Raw genomic sequence first — 19,429 nt, 5'->3', positions numbered from 1 at the left:
TAAACAAACACATGGGGGCTACATCTGTCTGGGTTCAAACTGAGTGACACGAGATCTCAGAGGTGGAAATTACTTGCAACATTCAAAATCTCTGTGCACAACAGTGTAAAACCTTAGGTTTTCTTTAAAGCTGTAAAGTAGAACTAGAGCAGTGAGAGATCTTTGCAAAAAGCAGCCACCATTGCATCATTGCTTTATTGCTTTCAAAGCAAATAACCATAAATAAATGCTCTGGCAAGAACAGATGTTTTGAACTACACCTTTTGTTTTATTGCAAAACAGTTGTTACAGAAATTTCAGAAAGTTCTACTGTAGTAATTTCCAACTTCTGCTTTTAAGTATCTAAACACAGTCTAAAAGTGCGTTGTGAATCCAGTACACCTTTGGAAAGGACCGTTTTCCTAGTGATATACATTTAGACAAATCATACTTCACAAGTTTTGTATTAGTAAGAATTTGTTTAAAATGACATTTTAATCATTTTTCTCCCTTTATAAATGATTGTTATACACTTACAAATGATAGCCCAAATTAAATAGCTATTAGTAGAGTATATTGCAAACACTGTTCCAGACAGCAGTAGCAGCATATAGACTCTCCTCATGTACAACAACTGCAGTGGTGGAAGAAGGATATAACTTTAATACAATTTACTCTTGTACAGGCATAAAATAGTATTTCACAGCCAATTCCCACTTCTGTCCCTTTCCCCTCCCTACCAAGTACTAAAATAAACAAGAGTTATCACTTCCCTGCAGCAGAAACAGCAGCAATTTCATAATAAAACATTTTTTCCTAACAGCATTTTGAAATAAGTAGTGTGGCTCTATGAGAGATCTGAAAGCATACAGCAAAAACTAAAAGGTCAGACACTGTTTCACAACCAGTCTGGTTCAATGGTTCAGTCATTAGACTTCCCACTTGATGATGATTTAGGATAATCTGTGTATGACTCAAAGTAATGTAGTTAGAAATTCAGAATATATCTGTTCTCTGACAAAACTCAGAATGCTCCATTGAAATAAGTGGATTTTCTGCAGATTTGCACCAGCATCAATAAGACCATAATTGTAGTCAGTCTTGGAGCAGAGAAACCTGTGTGACCTGCAGTGTTCACACTATGGTCGTAAAGCAGAGTAACTGTAGAAACTCAGTCCCTCCGTGTTCAGCACTACTGCTTTTATGCCAACATGTTGCAAGGCCAGTAAATACCACCTAGAGGAATGAAGGGTTTCATTAGGTAAGTAGACTGATTCTGCCCAGTTTGGATTGTGGTGTTCTTTGAGGTGGATGAGGGAAAATTAATATGAAGAAGTTTTCCCTTTTCTTTTGAAGAAGATGATCTATACCTGGTATCTTTTAACAGAACTGAAAATGTGGCCTTTGTTGAAAAAAAATTGTGCATATTTGTGCAAAACTGCAAATAGACTATTATTTTTAAGCAGGGGAGAGACATTGCAACTATTTAAGTATTCCTAGAGAAATCCAGGAATGACCAGCTCACATTTTCCCTTCTGGTGATTATCAGATCCTCGTAAGTTTATAACCTGAGCAACATAACAAGACATTTATGCTTGTTTCAAAATTTGCACCATGAGTTTAGAAAGAATTTTGTTTCACTGGCTCACTGTAAGCTAATACTTTATCAAGCGTACCTCATCTAACTTCTGCTCTCAGGACAGATACTAGTTTGCTCCAACTGCAGTCATTGGACTAAGGCTGTGTGCTGCTACCAGCACTTTTTTGAGCAGTTATTTGTGTAATTGCATTTTCCATGCACTGACAGTTTCTAAGAAACATGGTTTTCTTCTCATACAAAAAATATACCTAACTAAGATATTTATCCCCTGACAAAAGGCTATCCATTCCACAAAAGGTACAAATTAGTTTTTTACCAAAAGATCTATAAATGGATAATGAAAAAAAAAAAAGAAAAAAAAAAAAAAGAAAAAAGCAATGTGTATCTGGAACCCGGAGGGATTTCCTTATGTGGATGAATGGATGTTTTGGTTTGTAATTATAATTTCAAATTATCCCCTCACTGCCATTTGTTAACTGGCACTTGTGCTAAGAACAATAATGTAGCACCTTATCTCTTCCAAAAAAAGAGAGAGCCAAATGTCTGAGCACTGCTGTAGGTTCGCGTTTTGTGTTGAATGTTTCAATTCCATAAAATACAATTGTCATTTAAAAATAATAAAAAATCACTCACTTTGCTAAAGATCAAACATAATGGAAATCATGTAAACATCCAAAAGCTTGAATTCATTCCTAACTGGATTCATCTTTACAGGCAGGCAATAGCAAAATGTTAAGTTTCATAGTAGCCCAAATAAACTCATGGAACAATGCATGCATTTTCATTGACACAAAAAAAGACTGGACTGTAAGGAAGAGAAACTACTTCAGTCATATCACACTGTTATTGTGAAAGTATAATGTGCTATATATAACCCAATACCTAGGACAAGTGTTTACCCCAACTGTAGAGTAGCATCACTAAAACTGGAAACAATAGAACAAATTACTCTAGGAAAATATTTATAAAATACTGTACACCGCTTCCTCAGTCGGCCAGCATATGTAAACAAACAGCTAAGTTCAGTTGAGTTTCAAAATATTATTAAAGTTCATTTATCTTATAATCTTTTGCATAACATGCCAGTTCATCTTTCATACTACCACAACTCATCTGTCACAGCCCACAGTGGCTCATTAGAGGTTTATATATCAGCTCATACAGACAATTAAGTGGAGCTATACAGAGAAATGTGTGAAACATACCAAACTCACACACTGTGACCAGCAATGCATATTCCAGATGTAAGCTAATAACTGGATAGCGGAACTAAATGCTTGATGCAACATGTGTTATTTTATTGAATGTTACAGACTTACAAACAAGACTTTATAAAGTGATATTAAAACTGTCCTGTAACGTTCACTAATATTACCACATGTCACAACTATACTCATTACATAGGGGAGATATGTATATATGTGTGTATATATATCTATTTTATATGCTATCCTTTGATACAGACTATGTCATATGGCACATGCTATAGCTACATGAGGATGGATGATAAGACTTCTACTCTCACTAAATGGTCATAATAATATCCAGAATGAGAAATCTGGTCCTATTACGAAGAATGGGTGTTTCACCATCAAATTCAAAAAGGAGCAGTTTGATGCAATATATAAAAAACAGGTGAAGATAATCTAATATCTATAATAATATATTCTATAGATACCAAATTGTAGAATAAATGGGAAACATTCATGAAAATTAGTGTACTAACATCTTCCAATCACACTTTTAACATCTGAATTTACATTTTATATATAATGGCAATTTTTAAGAGGTAAATAAAGTGTCCTGTTTAAATTTACCTGGAATGTGTGCTCCAGATTAATAAAGTGCTGTATCTTAAACATTTATACAGCTGCTGGGTTTGGCAAATTCCTTTACCCTGACAACCTAAGCAATGAAATCTACCCCACAGAAGAGCCCTATGCCTTGAAGTGATTCACTAAGCGATGTTGAGGAATTTCTAATGAATCTGAAATGCCTCTAGAGCAGGCCAGCAATATGGTGAAGGTAGAAGAGTCCATGAACAGTTTTAGCAGACATTCGTAAAAGTAACAAAGAAAAAAAACAAGTGAGAATATCCCCCTCTACTCACCAAGGACTGATAGATTTGGAGAAACCTTAGGAAAAGGCTACTAATAAAAGTTGGCACATTTGAAGCAGATTGTTAAACACAAGTTCCTTTGCCCCTGGGCATTTTGCTGTTGTTCAACAATCAGTCACAAGCATGCTTCATAATGCACAGAAAGGGTTTCTGACCTTTCTTGGTGTTGCCATGTGGCCATAATGCTGCACATGGGCTGCAAGGCAATTGCATAAACATGGTGTCTTGGTGGAGTTTAGCTCATTGAAAGCCTGATCAAAAGAAGAAAGCAAGGAACACGTTGGTGCAGGAAGTATGAAACACATTGTGCTTAAAGTCCCCAAGCTGCATTTCTTTTTCCTGAACTTTCCAACATAGTGACTTGGTACCTAAATGTTGTCACCTTCTTTCCCTCTTTTCTTGAGGCTGATGATTATTTTTATGTCTAGATTTGTGGTCTTTCAGATTTAGCTGTCATGTGGTGCTGAGAGTCTCCCAGGCTGAGATCCCAGTGAGGAAATGTCAGCCTGCATTTTCAAAGCTGCCTTAGGGATTTGGAAGGTAATTCCCATTTAAGAAATTGAAAGTATGTACCCCACTCACATGTGTTCATTTTTAATAACAAAAAGGAGCTGGTTCTACACAGATGTTGGTCATTGAAGAGATATTTTAATTACTAATGGCACTAGCTTCAACTCTTTACAAGCTTAAAAGTTGTGCCTTTATACAGGATGCAAAATATTGATCCAGTGGCAGTTTGTGCTTCTCCATGCTTTTTCTGTCTTCTGCATACTCTTTCATCTGTGACCACCATGGTATCTTCTCATGAGAAGTTTGAGACTCTGGTTGACATTGTATCCCCCTGGAATGTGGACAGGCTCAGTGGGATTATGACTGTTTTCAACCAAACCCGTAACTGCTCTACCATTCAGATATACTTTCTCTTACTCAAATGTACATTGTATGATACTCTGCTGAACAGTGGAAGCCTAGTGGGAGCTGATGGCTTTTGCTGTTTACAGACACCTTCAGTTTTGCTTTGGTTCTTTAACTTACTGTAAACACATACATACTTTTTAGTGTTTTCCAATTCTCTGTCAAGAGCATTTTCCTTTAAGCAACTTCTGTCTAACTGTATTAATTTGGCTTCAGACTGCTTGATAAATCTTGTACACTTTGAAATGTTCAAATGCAGCCATGCCCTCATGGGGAAAAAAAAAAAGAAAGAAGCTGTATATTTTTAGGTGAGGGAATGATGTGACCAATTGGCAGCTCAAATGGCACAGCAAGAAGAGCCGAGTAGCAGCCTGGTGGATAAATCTCCCCAATTTGTATACATAATTAAATGGAGCAGTGAGAATCTGACAATATTACTGTGCTCTGCTCTGATCACCCTATTCTTACTGTTCCATCACGTTGTTTGATTTAGTGAGACAACATATTGATGCCAAATGTGGTAAAAAATTATATGCTATTACACTTAATTTCATTCGTCCTGAGCTTGCTCAGTTGTCCTAGAATATAGAATGCTTGTTTTGTACAGGAAATCAAATGGTATTTTAACATTGATTCTTCCTCCATTTAAGTTGCAGTGCAAAAGGCATTTCATTACCCTTTCTGGTCTTGAAAGTATAAACTTTTTGTGGCACTGGAATCTGACACAAAAAGAGACAAGTTAATGTTATGTTTGTTATCTTTTTCATCTTTCTTCATTTCCCTAAGAGTGGGATGCAAGAGATTTGGGAGACTCTAGGTTTGTTTGCTGCCAGTTCCTACAGAAATAACAAATGCTTTTCATCAGTCATCACAGTGGTGAAACAGATGAAACAGAAGTTGAGATGGAAGTTTAGAACATCTCATTTGTATATCTCTTTTTGCCAGTTAATTCCTGCATCCTAAAAACTTGAATAATGATCAAAGATCTGAGGGTGCCTTCTAATAAAAGGCAGATTTCTGAACCTACTAAATTATTTCTTGTGACTTCATAAAGGAGGCTTGTTATTCCTGTTATTTACTGAAGTCTTTGTAAGCTTTCATCCCTCCCTTTTTCCTCAAGTGCAAATGTCAACTGGGTCAAGATGCAGTAACTCAGGGGCAGATGCTGACTCTGGCAGTGTGCTCCTTTGACTGGTGGCTAATGCCAGCTGGAGTTGACACGGGGTGATGTGAGTTGTGGTGGGGTTTTTTCGTTTTTTTAGATTTTATTTATTTATTCTGTTAAGAAGAGTGGGCTAAAGAGCAGATGACCCTTAGGCTGCTGGTGAGCTTTGTCTAGGCTTAGCTGTGTTTGCTTTCAAAGCTGCGAAAGGCTCCTGTTCTTGACAGTCTCCTCATGGACAGGTTATCCCCTCTGCTCTCTGGCCTCGACGACTTGCTCCTTTGGAAGGGGTTTCGCAGGCCCGTTGCATTTCGCTGCCTGTCAAGTTTGTCGCTGATAGAGTAACTCTTCCGCGTGTGCTGTGCATATGTGTTCGACTCATCTGCAGAGTAGCTGTTGGCCCGCTCTATTTTTGGAAGTGGGATACTATTGGCCAGAGTTCTTGTAGCATTGCTGTCTTGAGGAGGAGGTAAAGGGATCCCCTTCTTGTCTTTGGCCTCAGTATCCTCATGATCAGAGCTCGGGTGGCTTAGTTCAGCTTCTCTCTCTGGGTGGCAGCATCCCAAGTCCTCTACCTTGCCCCCAAGACTTCCAGGGAAACTGGCCCTCTCTGCGATTGCCTGGGGAGCACTCACACACCTTGTATCTATGCAGTCTGTAATACTTGTGTACTCTGCTGTTTTGACTGGGACACCAAGGCTGCTGAAGTAGCTTCGAGATGGAGAGAACATAAAACTGTGAGATTTCACAATTGGAGTTTCCTCCAGAATAAATGGAGTTGTAGCCAGATAACGACTGCTTTTAGATCGCTCTAAAGTGTGATACAAGGGAGGGTCTGAATCCCAGGGGATCTGGCAGTCTGTGATTTGTGAATAGTCTGAAGAAAATGCTCTTGTTTCTATTCCAGAGGTCTCCTCATAATCAAGACTGTGGCCAGAAATTTTTTCACGAGATGTACTGCTAATGTATGCACTGTTAGCTAAAATGGAAGAGGCTATGTGAGCATGCAGAGCTGCATCTCCAGTACCAAGAATATTTATGGAGCTGTCGAGAGGCTCTGTGTCGGAATGCATCTCATCCATGGCAGAAACATAGATATCTATACAAGACGAAGGCCTCCTGGAGTCTGGGGCAATTGACAAAGTGCTGGTAGGGGCTAAAGGAACCTTTCCTTCTTTTGCTATTGAGTGAGAACTGGTAGCCCGATGCAGGCTTGGAGATCTTTCCTTAAAAATGCTTTCAAACTTTTCCAGGCCACACTTGTCCTTCATACTTGTTGCATAGAAAGAGTGGCTTCGCATGCGGGGTGTGATTGTAGGAGATGTCGGGGACATGGACTCCTCTCCTGTGGGATCTATGCTCTCTTGCAGCTTGTAAGTATTTCCTTCCTGACTATTGAAGCTACTCTGCCTTACAATGTAGGCTGCATCAGTACAGTCGGATGAGGTCCTGGATCGTATCTTGGTTGTCTCACCTCTGTCTATGCCAGTCAGTTTTTCTAAGGCAGTCACCATTCGTCCCATCATATCTTCCAGCTGAGCAAGCCTGATGTCAACTGTCTGCAGAGAGGCCTTCATGCAGTGCTCTCGCTCATTTACTTCTTCCAGTCGCATGGCCATGTTCTCTACCCTTAAAAAAGGGAAGTATTAAAGGAGGTTAATTTTTACAAAGCAGTGGAGACCAGCTAAGAGGTCATTAAAAACCAATAGGAAAAAAAATAGGTCTGAAAATTCAGAGCAAATCTATACCACCTCACCTGCTGAAAAACCCCACTAAAAGAGATTCAGCAGAGATACGACGTGATCAGGAAACTGCTCCAGTGGGTTAAATCAGGTCTTACATCTGTCTGCTGCGTAAGGTAGAGGGGATTTTGGATGTGCCCTATCCACGGGACAGGGGCTATTAGAGAAATGTCAGTATAGTTTGCTGCCTCTCTGCTGACATCTAATTAGGTTGTTATGAATGAGTAACACTTAGAGCAAATGCCACATGCCTTTGTCCCTAGTTGTGCCACAGGCAGGACCACCACAGTTAACTGCCTAACTAAATGACATAATGAAAGTGGGCAATAGGCCAGAGATTCACAGAATCACAGAATCACAGAATTATTGAGGCTGGAAAAGACCTCTGAGATCATCAAGTCCAGCCTATGACTTAACACCACCACATTGGCTAGACCATGGCACTAAGTGCCACATCCATCCTTTCTGTGAACATCTCCAGGGATGGTGACTCTATCACTGCCCTGGACAGTCCATTCCAATGTCTGATCACCCTTTCCATAATGAAGTGCTTCCTAATATCCAACCTAAAACTCCCTTGGTGCAGCCTCAGGCCATGCGCTCTCATTCTGTCACTAGTTGCCTCGGAGAAGATCCTGACCCCCACCTGACTACAACCTCCCTTCAGGTCCCCCCAGAATCTCCTCTTCTCCAGGCTAAACAACCCCAGCTCCCTCAGCCTCTCCTCATAAGACTTCCCCTCTAGTCCCTTCACCAGCCTTATTGCTCTCCTCTGGACCTGCTCCAGCACCTCAATATCCTTCTTGAAGTGAGGGGCCCAGAACTGGACACAGAACTTGAGGTGAGGCCCCACCAGTGCTGAGTACAGGGGGAGAACTACATCCCTGCTCCTGCTGGCCACACTATTCTTGATACAAGCCAGGATGCCATTGGCCTTTTGGGCCACCTGGGCACACTGCTGGCTCATGTTCAACCAGTTGTCAACCAGTACTCCCAGGTCCCTCTCTGCTGGGCTGCTCTCCAGCCACTCTTCCCCCATTCTGTAGTGCTGCCTGGGGTTATTGTGGCCAAAGTGCAGGACCCGGGACTTGGTCTTGTTGAACCTCATCCCATCAGCCCAGCCTGTTCAGGTCCCTCTGCAGCATCTTTCTACCTTCAAGCAGATTGACACTCCCCCCCAGCTTGGTGTCACCTGCAAATGTACTAAGGGTAGACTTGATGCCCTCAACCAGGTCATCAGTAAAGATGTTGAATGGAACTGGGCCCAGTGCTGATCCCTGGGGTACACCACTGGTGACCAGATGCCAGCTGGATGCAGCAGCATTCACCATCACTCCCTGGGACTGATCATCCAGCCAGTTTTTAACCCAGCAAAGGGTGCACTTGTCCAAGCCATGGGCGGTCAGCTTTTCCAGGAGGATACCATGGGAGACTGTGTCAAAGGCTTTGCTGAAGTCTAGGTAGACCACATCCACAGCCTTCCCCTCATCCACTAGGTGGGTCACCCAGTCATAGAAGGAGATCAGATTAGTTAGGCAGGACCTTGCTTTCCTAAACCCATGCTGGCTGGGCCTGATTCCCTGGTTATCTTGTACATGCCACTTGATGGCTCTCAGGATTATCAGCTCCATAACCTTGCCAGGCACTGAGGTCAGGCTGACAGGCCTATAGTTCCCCAGATCCTCCTTCCAGCCCTTCTTGTGGGTGAGTGTCACATTGGCGTAGGCCCCAGATTTACACCAGCTAGTGCCATGTGGACCTTAAGATGTAGTTTCTTTGTATGCATCAGCTACTATCTTGAATGTAGGAAATACCAAGTATGCATTAGAAGTGCAGGGAAGAGAATGCTGATCAAACCACATACAGCCTACAACAGGGTACACACATTTAGATTGCTTCACTACTGTGATTGTGCTTTGGGTAGTCTGTGTTAATAGTTCAGGGATTGAAACTGATTGAAGTTATTTATTAGTTATTTATCCTAATAAATAAACAAACAATTAAAGTATTAATAGTTAGAATTTAATGTGTGTTCCTAATTTAAACTTCAGTATATCTTTTATACACTGTTGATCTGTCTCATTTTAAAATATTTTCAACTTTAAAGTGTGTTGTGTAATAATTTATGCCAGTAACTTCCAGCCATTTCAATTTCCCAGATTATACAACATTTAGGATTTATACGGAGTCCTCTAATTTTACACAATTAAATTGCCTTTAGCACATATGACATTTCTTCTCATAACTATTTTGACTGGTTGCAGTCTATAGGGTAGACCAGGGACCACCATTATATGCCAAAGAAGTATCAAAAGCAACACATTTATAGAGTTATCTTTGTCTGATTTTTAAGGTTATAATTCTGGTTTTCCCCATTCCTGGAAACACTGAAAAATAAACAGAGAAGAAACAAATCCCCAGTTTCTGGTTTACTCCTCACAGGTCTCTTAGTCTCTGTCTGTTAGTGTAATTTGTACTCTATGTTTATAGGTGGCCTGTCAATCATAGCCAGGATTTCTGGTGAGACAAATATAATCTTCTACTATTGCTGGCTGAATTTTCAACAGGATGAGTGACCTGGAACTTGCAACACCATAAACGCTCTTACTGACCCGGAAGGAAACCAGATTTTAGCAATGAATGAGTATTAGGCAGCATGAATGCCTTGTTAATGAATGCACAGAACTTTAGCTAGTGAGACTGGTGTGACTATCTCATGGTGATGAGCAACAGCAAGTCTCCTGCATAAGAGAGCAGAGGGAGGAATGTGACACCAATCCTTCCAGCAAGTCTCACATTCCTGTGAAAGATGGGGTTTTTCTATTGAAGATCATGAGTTTTGAAAGCACAGGCACAGGAAACCAAATGTGAAGCTGTATAGCTATCATCCATCTTCAACAGATGAATGATTAAGTAATCATTACTAATAAATTAACCAGTAGTTTAAAAGAATCTCATGCTACTCATTATCATTTAGGTAACCAGTCTACCTCTAGTTCTACCAAATTCTCCAACAAAACAGATTAATGTTATTGCAAACAGGATAAGATTGCATCATAAGTCAGCATCTAGAATGGGAAGCAGTTGAATTTTCCCTCATGTTATTAATTATCTGAACTGCTATTGAATAAAAAATAAATAAATTGTAATTTAAAAATATTTATCAGCTAATAATTGAGTGACTCATCACACATATGGATTCAGTAACAACTGCTCCAAGATGAGGAACAGATATAACATCACAGTGTTAGGGCTGCCAGGCACATGGAACAATTTCAGAAACCTCCTGGATTTTACTTGAGAATCACAGAATCACAGAATCATCCTGGTTGTAAAAGACTCTGAAGATCATCAAGTCCAACCATAAGCTGAATCCACTAACCGTCACCTAATCTACTTGTTCAGTGCTTAAATCTTGTCCCTAAGCACCACATCAATATTTCTTTTAAATGCTTCCAAGGATGGTGACTTCACCACCTCACTGCGCAGCCTGTTCCAGTGCCAGTCCACTTTTTCAGTAAAGAAATTCTTTCTAATATCCAGTCTAAACCTCTCCTGCTGCAACTTCAGGCCACTTCCTCTCGTGCTGTCATTATTCACTTGAGAGAAGAGGCCAACTCCCACCTCCCTACAACCTCCTTTCAGGTAGCTGTAGAGAGCAATGAGGTCTCCCCCTGCTCCTCTTCAATATGAACAGTCCCAGTTTCCTCAGCCTCTCCTTATAGGACTTGTTCTCCAGACCATTCACCAGCTTGGTAGCTCTTCTCTGGACACACCCCAGCAACTTGACATCCTTCTTGTAATGAGGGGCCCAGAACTGCACACAGGACTTGAGGAGAGGCCTCAGCAGTGCCGAGTACAGGGGCACTATCACCTCTCTCCTCCTGCTGGCCACACTATTCCTGATGCAGACCAGGATGGTGTTGGCTTTCTTGGCCACTTGGGCACACTGCTGGCTCATGTTGAGTCAGCTGTCAACCAGCACCCCCAGCTCATTCTCCACCATGGAGCTTTCCAACCACTCATCCCCAAGCCTGTAGCTTTGCATGGGGTTGTTGAAACCCAAGTGCAGGATCCGGCACTTGGCCTTGTTAAACCTTGCACATCTGGCCTTGGCCCCTCAGGTGGGCATCACATTGGCAAGCCTCCAGTCATCTGGGACCTCCCCTGTTATGCAGGGCTGTTGATAGATGATAGAGAGAAGCTTGGTGATCTCCTCTGCCAGCTCCCTCAGCACCCTTGGGTGAATCCCATCTGGCTCCATAGACTTTTGTCTAGGTGCTGCAAGCAGGTCTCTGACTGCATCCTCATGGATTGTGAGGGGGTTGTCCATCCTTATATTCCAGCTCAGGAGGCTGAATACCCTGAGGGCAGCTTTGAGGGCAGGTCTGATTATTAAAGATGGAGGCGAAGAAGCCATTAAGTATCTCGGGCTTTTCTTCATTCTTGGTTGCCATGTTCCCCCCTCATCCAATAAAGGATGGAGAGTCTCCCTTGTTCTCCTTCTGCTGTTAATGTATTTGTTTGAGAATGCTCAGATTACAACCAACAAAAAACTTTCACTGCAGCAAGAGTTACCTAAGAACAGGAATAAATTTATAACATTCTGTGAAGTTAACTGCACAGTTAACTGAAGTTAACTGTGAAGGTAGCTGCAGAGGCAAAGAAATCCAACAGGATGCTGGGCTGCATCAACAAGAGCATCATCAGCAGAGATAAAAAAGTCATCATTCCACTCTACTTGGGCTTGTCAGACCACACCTGGAGTATTGTGTCCAGTTTGGTCCCCACTCTACAGAATGGATGCAGACAGGCTGGAGAGGGTCCAGAGAAGTGCCACAAGGATGACCAGAGGACTGGAGGACCTGCCATATGAGGAGAGGCTGAGAAAAGTGGGTTTGTTCAGCCTTGAGAAAAGAAGGATTTGGGGAGACCTTATTACAATGTTCCACTACTTAAAGAGTGGCTACCAAGAAGAGGGACACTCCATATTTACAAGGGGTAATGGGCACAAGTTGCTCCTGGGGAGATTCCAATTGGACACAAGAGGTAGAATTTTCACCATGGGGACAATAAAACATTGGAAGAGTCTCCCAAGGGAAGTGGCAGATTCCCCCACATTGGACAGTTTTAAGTCTCAGCTTGACAGGGTGCTGAGCCATCTTATGTAAACTATAGTAGTACCTACAAAAGTTGGACCGGATGATCCTTGAGGTCCCTTCCAACCTGGCATGCTGTGATTCCATTATAGTCTTGAGGTGGGTTTGTTGTTGTTGTTGTTTTCCCCTTGCTTTGAGAGATGTATACAAGTGAAATAATTTTAAATACAAACACAGCCAGTTGAATTATTGCACTTGGCTGCATATTTGTATCTGGAATATGAGTAGAACTTTCCACAGTGAGATAAGTTTTACATGCTGCATTCTCATGAGGGCTAGGCAATGCTACTGAACAAAACTAATGCATCCCAGGAAGAACCTAGAGTCATACCTTGCCGATACATGTTCCTGTATTTGTCATGCCTTCCCTGAACACGATCTGTTAGCTACTGCCAGAGGCACAGCAGGTAAGTGTCTATCTGGCCAAGATTAAGAAAGACTTTTGAGTTACATGGTCTGTTGGTTGCTAAGGAAGTAATCACAGATGAGACTGCATTGGTAGTAGTAGGACATTTATAGAGAAACTCAGCAAGATAAGGACACTGCAGTCTGGGTTCTGAAACCAGGAGTAACCTGAGATGTGCACAAGTAAATGAGAAATATATTTAAACTGACTATATAATTTCATTCACAACAAGAAAGCTTGAGTTATGATGATGACCTCCTCCAAATCCAAAGCTGTAATATGAGTTTAATGACCTTTTATTACATATATTGTGTATAGCCACTCCCAGATTTTTTAGCAAATATTTATCCTTTTAATTAGTGATTTTCTCTTATATTAATTTGATCTTCAATTATGCAATCATTCATTACACAGAACAGCACCAGGCTCTGGGAGTAATCCTACCATAAACACAATAAAATCCCATCAACCAAACTCTGTGGACATAAGAGGTTGTGTTCTGGAGAAATACAGTCAAAATCTGGTCTGGAAAAGGGCTTAATAAGTGAAAATTTCTGTTTTCCATATTTTTGCATGAACTTGCACTCAGTGAATAGACAGCTAGAGCTGTATTTTCTTCAAGAACAGTTTTGAATTAGAACACAATTTCAAAATAAGAATATCCAAGTTTTGCTTTGGATTTTTTTCCATGTGTATTTGAGCTAGTATAAACCTTCCGGCAAATTTTAGAATATCCATATGATGCCTCCATTGCATCCATGATTTTTCTTACAGCAAGAAATATCTAAGATATTAGATGGTGCCAAGCCACCCTAGCAGAAAGGTATGAGAACATAAAAGGAGGAGGCTACATGTAAAATGTGCATCAAGTATTTTCTGCTGAAGCTAAACATTTTCTAAAAGTGAAACAAATATGGATTATTTGAGGATAATAATCAGTTACCAGGAAAAAAAAAAGATCTGAACTGGGGACCTGGCAAAGTTTTTATATTACCTACAATGAGCCTTTTTAATTTTTGTTTGGGAGATGGTGGCTTTTGCTGGCATTCATTTTGGTCCTATTTATTTTTAACCTTTGCACATCAGTCCATCAATAATTTAATTGAAGTAATGATTTAGTGGGACTAAGGCACTCTTTTCAGAATTAGACCTCTTATATTAATTCTAGAATTAAGTCCACAAGTTGGACCACTGATCAATTTATCCCACCATCTCACTTTGAAGCATAATTAATACTTCCAATATCATATAATATCATGTCATGTCATATTACATGACATCACATTACATCGTATTGTAACGTATCGTATTATTATCCAGTCTCTAAACATTTTTGGCTTTGGAACTTCATGAGTGCAATATGATCTCTATGTATTTAGCAGTCCTTACTGGATTTCTCATCCATAAGCTTGTCTATGTTTGACTTTTAGCTGGTATCATCAGCTTCTTTTATATTTTCTCATAATCTAATTTGCTCTGTTCCACTACTTATTGCATGGAAAAACAACCTATTTTTGTTTATTTTGAACCTGGACTCCTGCTAGGTTAATGGAACAATCTAGCAATCCTATTTTTTGTTCTGGGAGAGACAGCAAACAATTGATTGCTACTCACGATGTCCTTGCACTCATAATTATATAGACCTCTCTCACTTAATTTCTTTTTTGTCTTTTCCAGATGAAGTAGAGTTGGATTACTTGGCCATTCTTTAAGAGGAAGCCATTTCATGCCTGACAATGCTTCCTATCTAATATCCTTTTCTATAATATTTATTTTAGGACTGCTGTTTTCAGCAATGCAGATGATTAAAGAATATTACAGAATCACCATAATTGGAAAGGACATCTAAGATCACTGAGTCCAATCGTCAACAAAAAAAACCCCACCTCACAACCTTTCCCACTAGACCATGTCCTGAAGTATCAAATCTACATGGCTTTTGAATACCTCCCAGGATGGTGACTCAACCACCTCTTTGGGCAACCTGTTCCACTGTCTAACAACTTTCAGGAGAGAAACTCTTCTGAATATCCAATCTAAACCCTCCCCTGCTGCAACTTCAGGCCATTTCCTCTGGTCCTGTCATTATTCACTTGGAAGAAGAGGCCAACACTCACTACAGCCTCCTTTCAGGTAGTTGTAGAGGGTGATGAAGTCTCCCCTCAGCCTTCTTTTCTTCAGACTAAACACCTCTAGTTCGCTCAGCTGCTCCTTGTATGACTTGTTCTCCAGACCCTTCACCAGCTTTGTTGCCCTTCTCTGGACTTGCTCTATCACCTCAATGTCCTTCCTGCAGTGAGGGGCCCAGAACTGAACACAGTTCTTGAGGTGTGGCCTCACCACTGCCAAGTGCAGGTGGACTATCACTTCCTTACTGCTGCTGACCATGGTATTCCTGATGCAGGCCAGGCCAGGATGTTGTTGTCCTTCTTTGCCACCTGGGCACACTGCTGGCTCATGTTAAGCCAGCTGCCAACCAACACTTCTAGGTCCTTTTCTGCTGGGCAGCTTTCCAGCCACTCTTCCCCAGGCCTGTAGCCTTGTCAGGGGGTGTTGTGACCGAAACGCAGGACCTGACATTTGGCCTTGTTGAACCTCATACAATTGGCGTTGGCCCATAGACCCAGCCTGTAATTTTATCTGCTAATCCTGCTCTGGGATAGATTTATTTCAAATAAAATTAAAAGCATGTTTCTTTGCCAGAAAATGTATTTTAGGCATAGCTCCATCAGGGGCAGTGCTAGATGATTTATAAGGGGAAGAGTGTTATATCTGTGTAATCGATGACAATAACAACTCATCTGACCTCTGTTAGTCAAGTTAAAACAGAGTATTCAGGGAATGGCGTATTCAGTTGTTCATAAGTTTTATGAATATCTGACAGAATATTGCACAAAAATATTTATTGGTTACAGTGCTATGAATCAAACAACAAACTCTGTCCTCAAAATTTAACTCTGTTGCTGAACTGCTGTCTGATGAAAGCATATAAGCTGCATACAGCAGATGGACAGATTTATGAATTTTCAGGTCTGAGGCATTTACAGACTGGCAACTTCCACTAAATTAATGTATTACCTTTGTCCTCTGTGTGTTTTATTGCTGTAGATGAAATTACCAGCTGCTTTTAAATTAATGGCAAGATCCCTGTTGCTCTCAATGAAACTAGCTTAGCTAGCAAGGCCATCCTGAAACAAGGCTTACTCTATCTGAATGGCTAGCAGGTCAGTGCTAAAGCTGTAATTTTCATTGAGGGACTCTCATTTACTCTCCCATTGTGTTCTGACCGCTTATGCCTGAAATGCAAGAATAATCTGTGTTTCTCACTACATCACTTGTGTTCTAATACAATTGGCTAAAAGATTCATGTTTTCAAAACTCTGAGGAACATTTTCTTTAGCAAAAAAAAAAAAAAAGAAAGAAAAAAGAGAAAAATAAATTTACCATCTTTTATCACTCTACTTTTATTTTAAGACTTATTTAAAAATGCATCAAATATTTATATTTTCAAGAAAAAGAATGGAATGGTCAACATGGCAACAGAAACACATTTCCAAATCAACTTGTGAGAGAAAAACAAAAAAGTGCACCTTTCTGAAGTGACACGGATTCTTTCATCATTGGAGGAGTTGAATCTGTCATCCTTTTCTCTAAAATATTCTTCTATGCACTGCTCTTCAAAATCATGGACCTTTTTCAGTTCATCCTCGGTTATGAAAAGTTCTGTGGAAACAATAGAGAAATGTGGATTTGGCAAAGATTAACACATGAAATTAACTACATTCTTCTTCTTGAGGAATTCATGGACTAAACTTTCAAAAGCAGGCTTCACATTTATCTGGCATTTTGATATGAAAGCAGATATATCCAGCCAATTGCCAAATTAGTGGCTTCAATTATATATTATTCTGGAGACAGACATACATAAGCAGGCAAATGCTGAACAAATATGAATGTGTTTTGACTGCATGAGATCTAAACACAGGTGCTGGTCAGGTCCTGAAGAGACAGTGGGAGCCAAAGCCCACCTGTAACCTAATAGAAATATAATCTAATTAGCAGACTGCTAGGAAAGGAGTCTGAAAGTACAGAGGGTCTGTCTGACATGGCAAGTGCCTATCTGCAGGCTGCAGCAAGAGCTGTGGCAGAGAGTGTGATGTGACTGGGAGGAGAGCAGTCTGGTTGCACTTCCATCTCCAGTATCACTACATGGCTTCAGCTCCCTTCTCATAGAGGAGGGGGCTGTGACATGGGCTAATGTTGGGAAAAGATGCATATCCCTTAGCTCCCTGCTTCTCGCATATACACTGGGGGATGTGGAGATCATTTTCTTTGAAGAGCTAGATAGAGAAGACGAGAGAAAGCGTTATCAAAATAATCTGACAGGTTTTCCATCATGTATATGGGAGTTCATATTAAAGCATCTAGAGAAACTACTCCTCCAGTTTGAGTCAGTGTAAAGGAGAGAACACGTGTCTACAAAATAATTACTTCTCACCATCTCTCAGCTTATCTAGGCAAAAAGTGTGTTGGGGGGAAGTATGTACTGTTTGCTCAAAAAAGTAGGAATGTTGTCTCTGCATTTCCAGAAATAAAACTGAGATCTGGAAGTGCAATGGAAGTAAGAGGAATTCCAGCAATAACAGACCTCTAGCAACAGCAACACAAAACCCTTTGGTTTGAAGGGGGGGAACAACAAAAATCCCAGAAAAACATAGCCTCATTAATGCTCTAAGGAAACTAAGGGTTGAGCAATGCAGGTAAAAATAACACATTCAGGTAAGATTTTTGCAGTTAAAAGTTGTTATCTGCTGGAAAGGTTCTCAAGGTGCTGAACTTAGCCTTTATTCATGTCAAACACTGGATATTATGAAGGGCATTGTAAAGTTTCACTCTGTAAGTTTTGTAAGGCTTACTTAATCCATAGTCTCTTTCATCTGGGTCACTTTCATGCTTTCGCCATCTGCAGCAGAGGTGCTGGAATATCATAGTCATATGGCTGAAAATGATCAGAGGTGGTGGGAGTACAGGTCTTTCATGAAATGTCATGATTAGCTGATATCTTTGAAACTTCCAGACTTGGTTGGATATGGATTTGACTTCAAAAAATGTGTTGCTAGAAGGGAAGAAGAGGAAAATAACATCAGAAATGGTTTGGGATACTTTTCCAAAGATGATATGACGGCACCTTAACTAGACACATTTCATTAGCACTGGTAAATGTTTCCTTGTAGCAAAAAGAGGAAGAAGAAAAAATAATTAGTTTGTGCTTCAAAAAAGCACAGTGGCAATCAGTCACTATAGTGTATATCTACTTCGTACAACCACTGAGCCTTACAACAGCTCAATGAGACAGGAAAGTGTGTTTATTTGGAGCGAATGATGCTATAACTGAACCTTTAAATATTTTGGCTTATCTGCCCTGATTCTCTTTGGCTGTCTGTCCTTGGAAATGAGACAATGTGAATAACTTGGCATTTCCCTCATTCCCTGGAGACAATCTACTGCCTATTTCCCTCTCACACTCACATCCTCTGAAAATGGGTCTCAGCCAAAGTCTTCAGCTTAGCAGACCTCTTAGGCTGTGAATAATGTCCCTCCCTTCTGAGTCCATACTTTGCAATGTGTCACTCACTTGAAAACAGCAATGAGAAGGTTCACCAAAAGGATATTTGCAACCAAGAGGTAACAGGCCATGATGGCAGGAACGATCCATGCTCCAGTCTTGCAGGGAGGTAGCTGGATTATTTTGCCGTCTTCTCTGGTTTCATTTTGACCACAAGGAGCTGGGAACAAAAATGTGAATCAAACAAACCAACCGACAAAAAAAAAAAAAAAAAGCAAGATTGGAATTATTCTTATTTTTTAAGTGCTTTTTAAAGAAATATTTAAATCTTTATAAAGGCCTGCCTGCCAAAGCAGTATCTTCCAAACAACAGTTTGTTTGCTCCCCCCAAGAAGTTTGCACTTGCTATCACAGATTTTACATGCTGCAGTTCCTGTTACAGCGTGTTATTTGCCATGAATATCAAGATATTCCCCTTCCGTATTGCAGGAGACATGCCTGGTGTGAGTAAGCAGCCTGGTTGCATACAGCTAAAAAATCATGGTACTCTGGTAGTGATTACTGGCTGTGAAAATAAAATTATCAAAATGTTTAATCCTGGAAAAAAGCATATATACTATTTTTTTAATGGTGAAAGCTTGGTCTCTTTTGATTGATGGAGAAGGATGTGATAAATAGCATAAAGAAAAAGAAGTACATGAAAGTAAATTAAAGAGCAGACATTTATTGCTGTTCACTGTACTACCCTGAGCTCCTCTGGAACATACTCATAATGACCTTC

At 40.5% G+C, this 19,429-nt stretch overlaps 1 protein-coding gene across 1 annotated transcript in view; it reads right to left on the bottom strand.

Moving 5' to 3' along the window:
• Window positions 1–266: 266 nt before the first annotated feature.
• The window catches only part of TRPM3 (transient receptor potential cation channel subfamily M member 3), a 278,305-nt gene continuing 259,142 nt past the window's right edge, over window positions 267–19,429 (bottom strand). The window contains exons 24-27 of the mRNA XM_051643557.1: window positions 18,718–18,868; window positions 17,999–18,198; window positions 16,673–16,805; window positions 267–7,404 (exon numbers count right to left, since the gene is read on the bottom strand). Of these exons, the coding sequence (XP_051499517.1) occupies window positions 5,955–7,404; window positions 16,673–16,805; window positions 17,999–18,198; window positions 18,718–18,868 (1,934 nt within the window). The 3' untranslated portion in view covers window positions 267–5,954. The remainder of the gene's footprint in view (window positions 7,405–16,672; window positions 16,806–17,998; window positions 18,199–18,717; window positions 18,869–19,429) is intronic.

Source organism: Apus apus, chromosome Z, assembly GCF_020740795.1.
Source record: "Apus apus isolate bApuApu2 chromosome Z, bApuApu2.pri.cur, whole genome shotgun sequence".
In the NCBI taxonomy this organism is placed as follows: domain Eukaryota; kingdom Metazoa; phylum Chordata; class Aves; order Apodiformes; family Apodidae; genus Apus; species Apus apus.
Note: the sequence above shows the minus strand (reverse complement) of the source record. Positions and strands in the feature narration are given on the sequence as shown.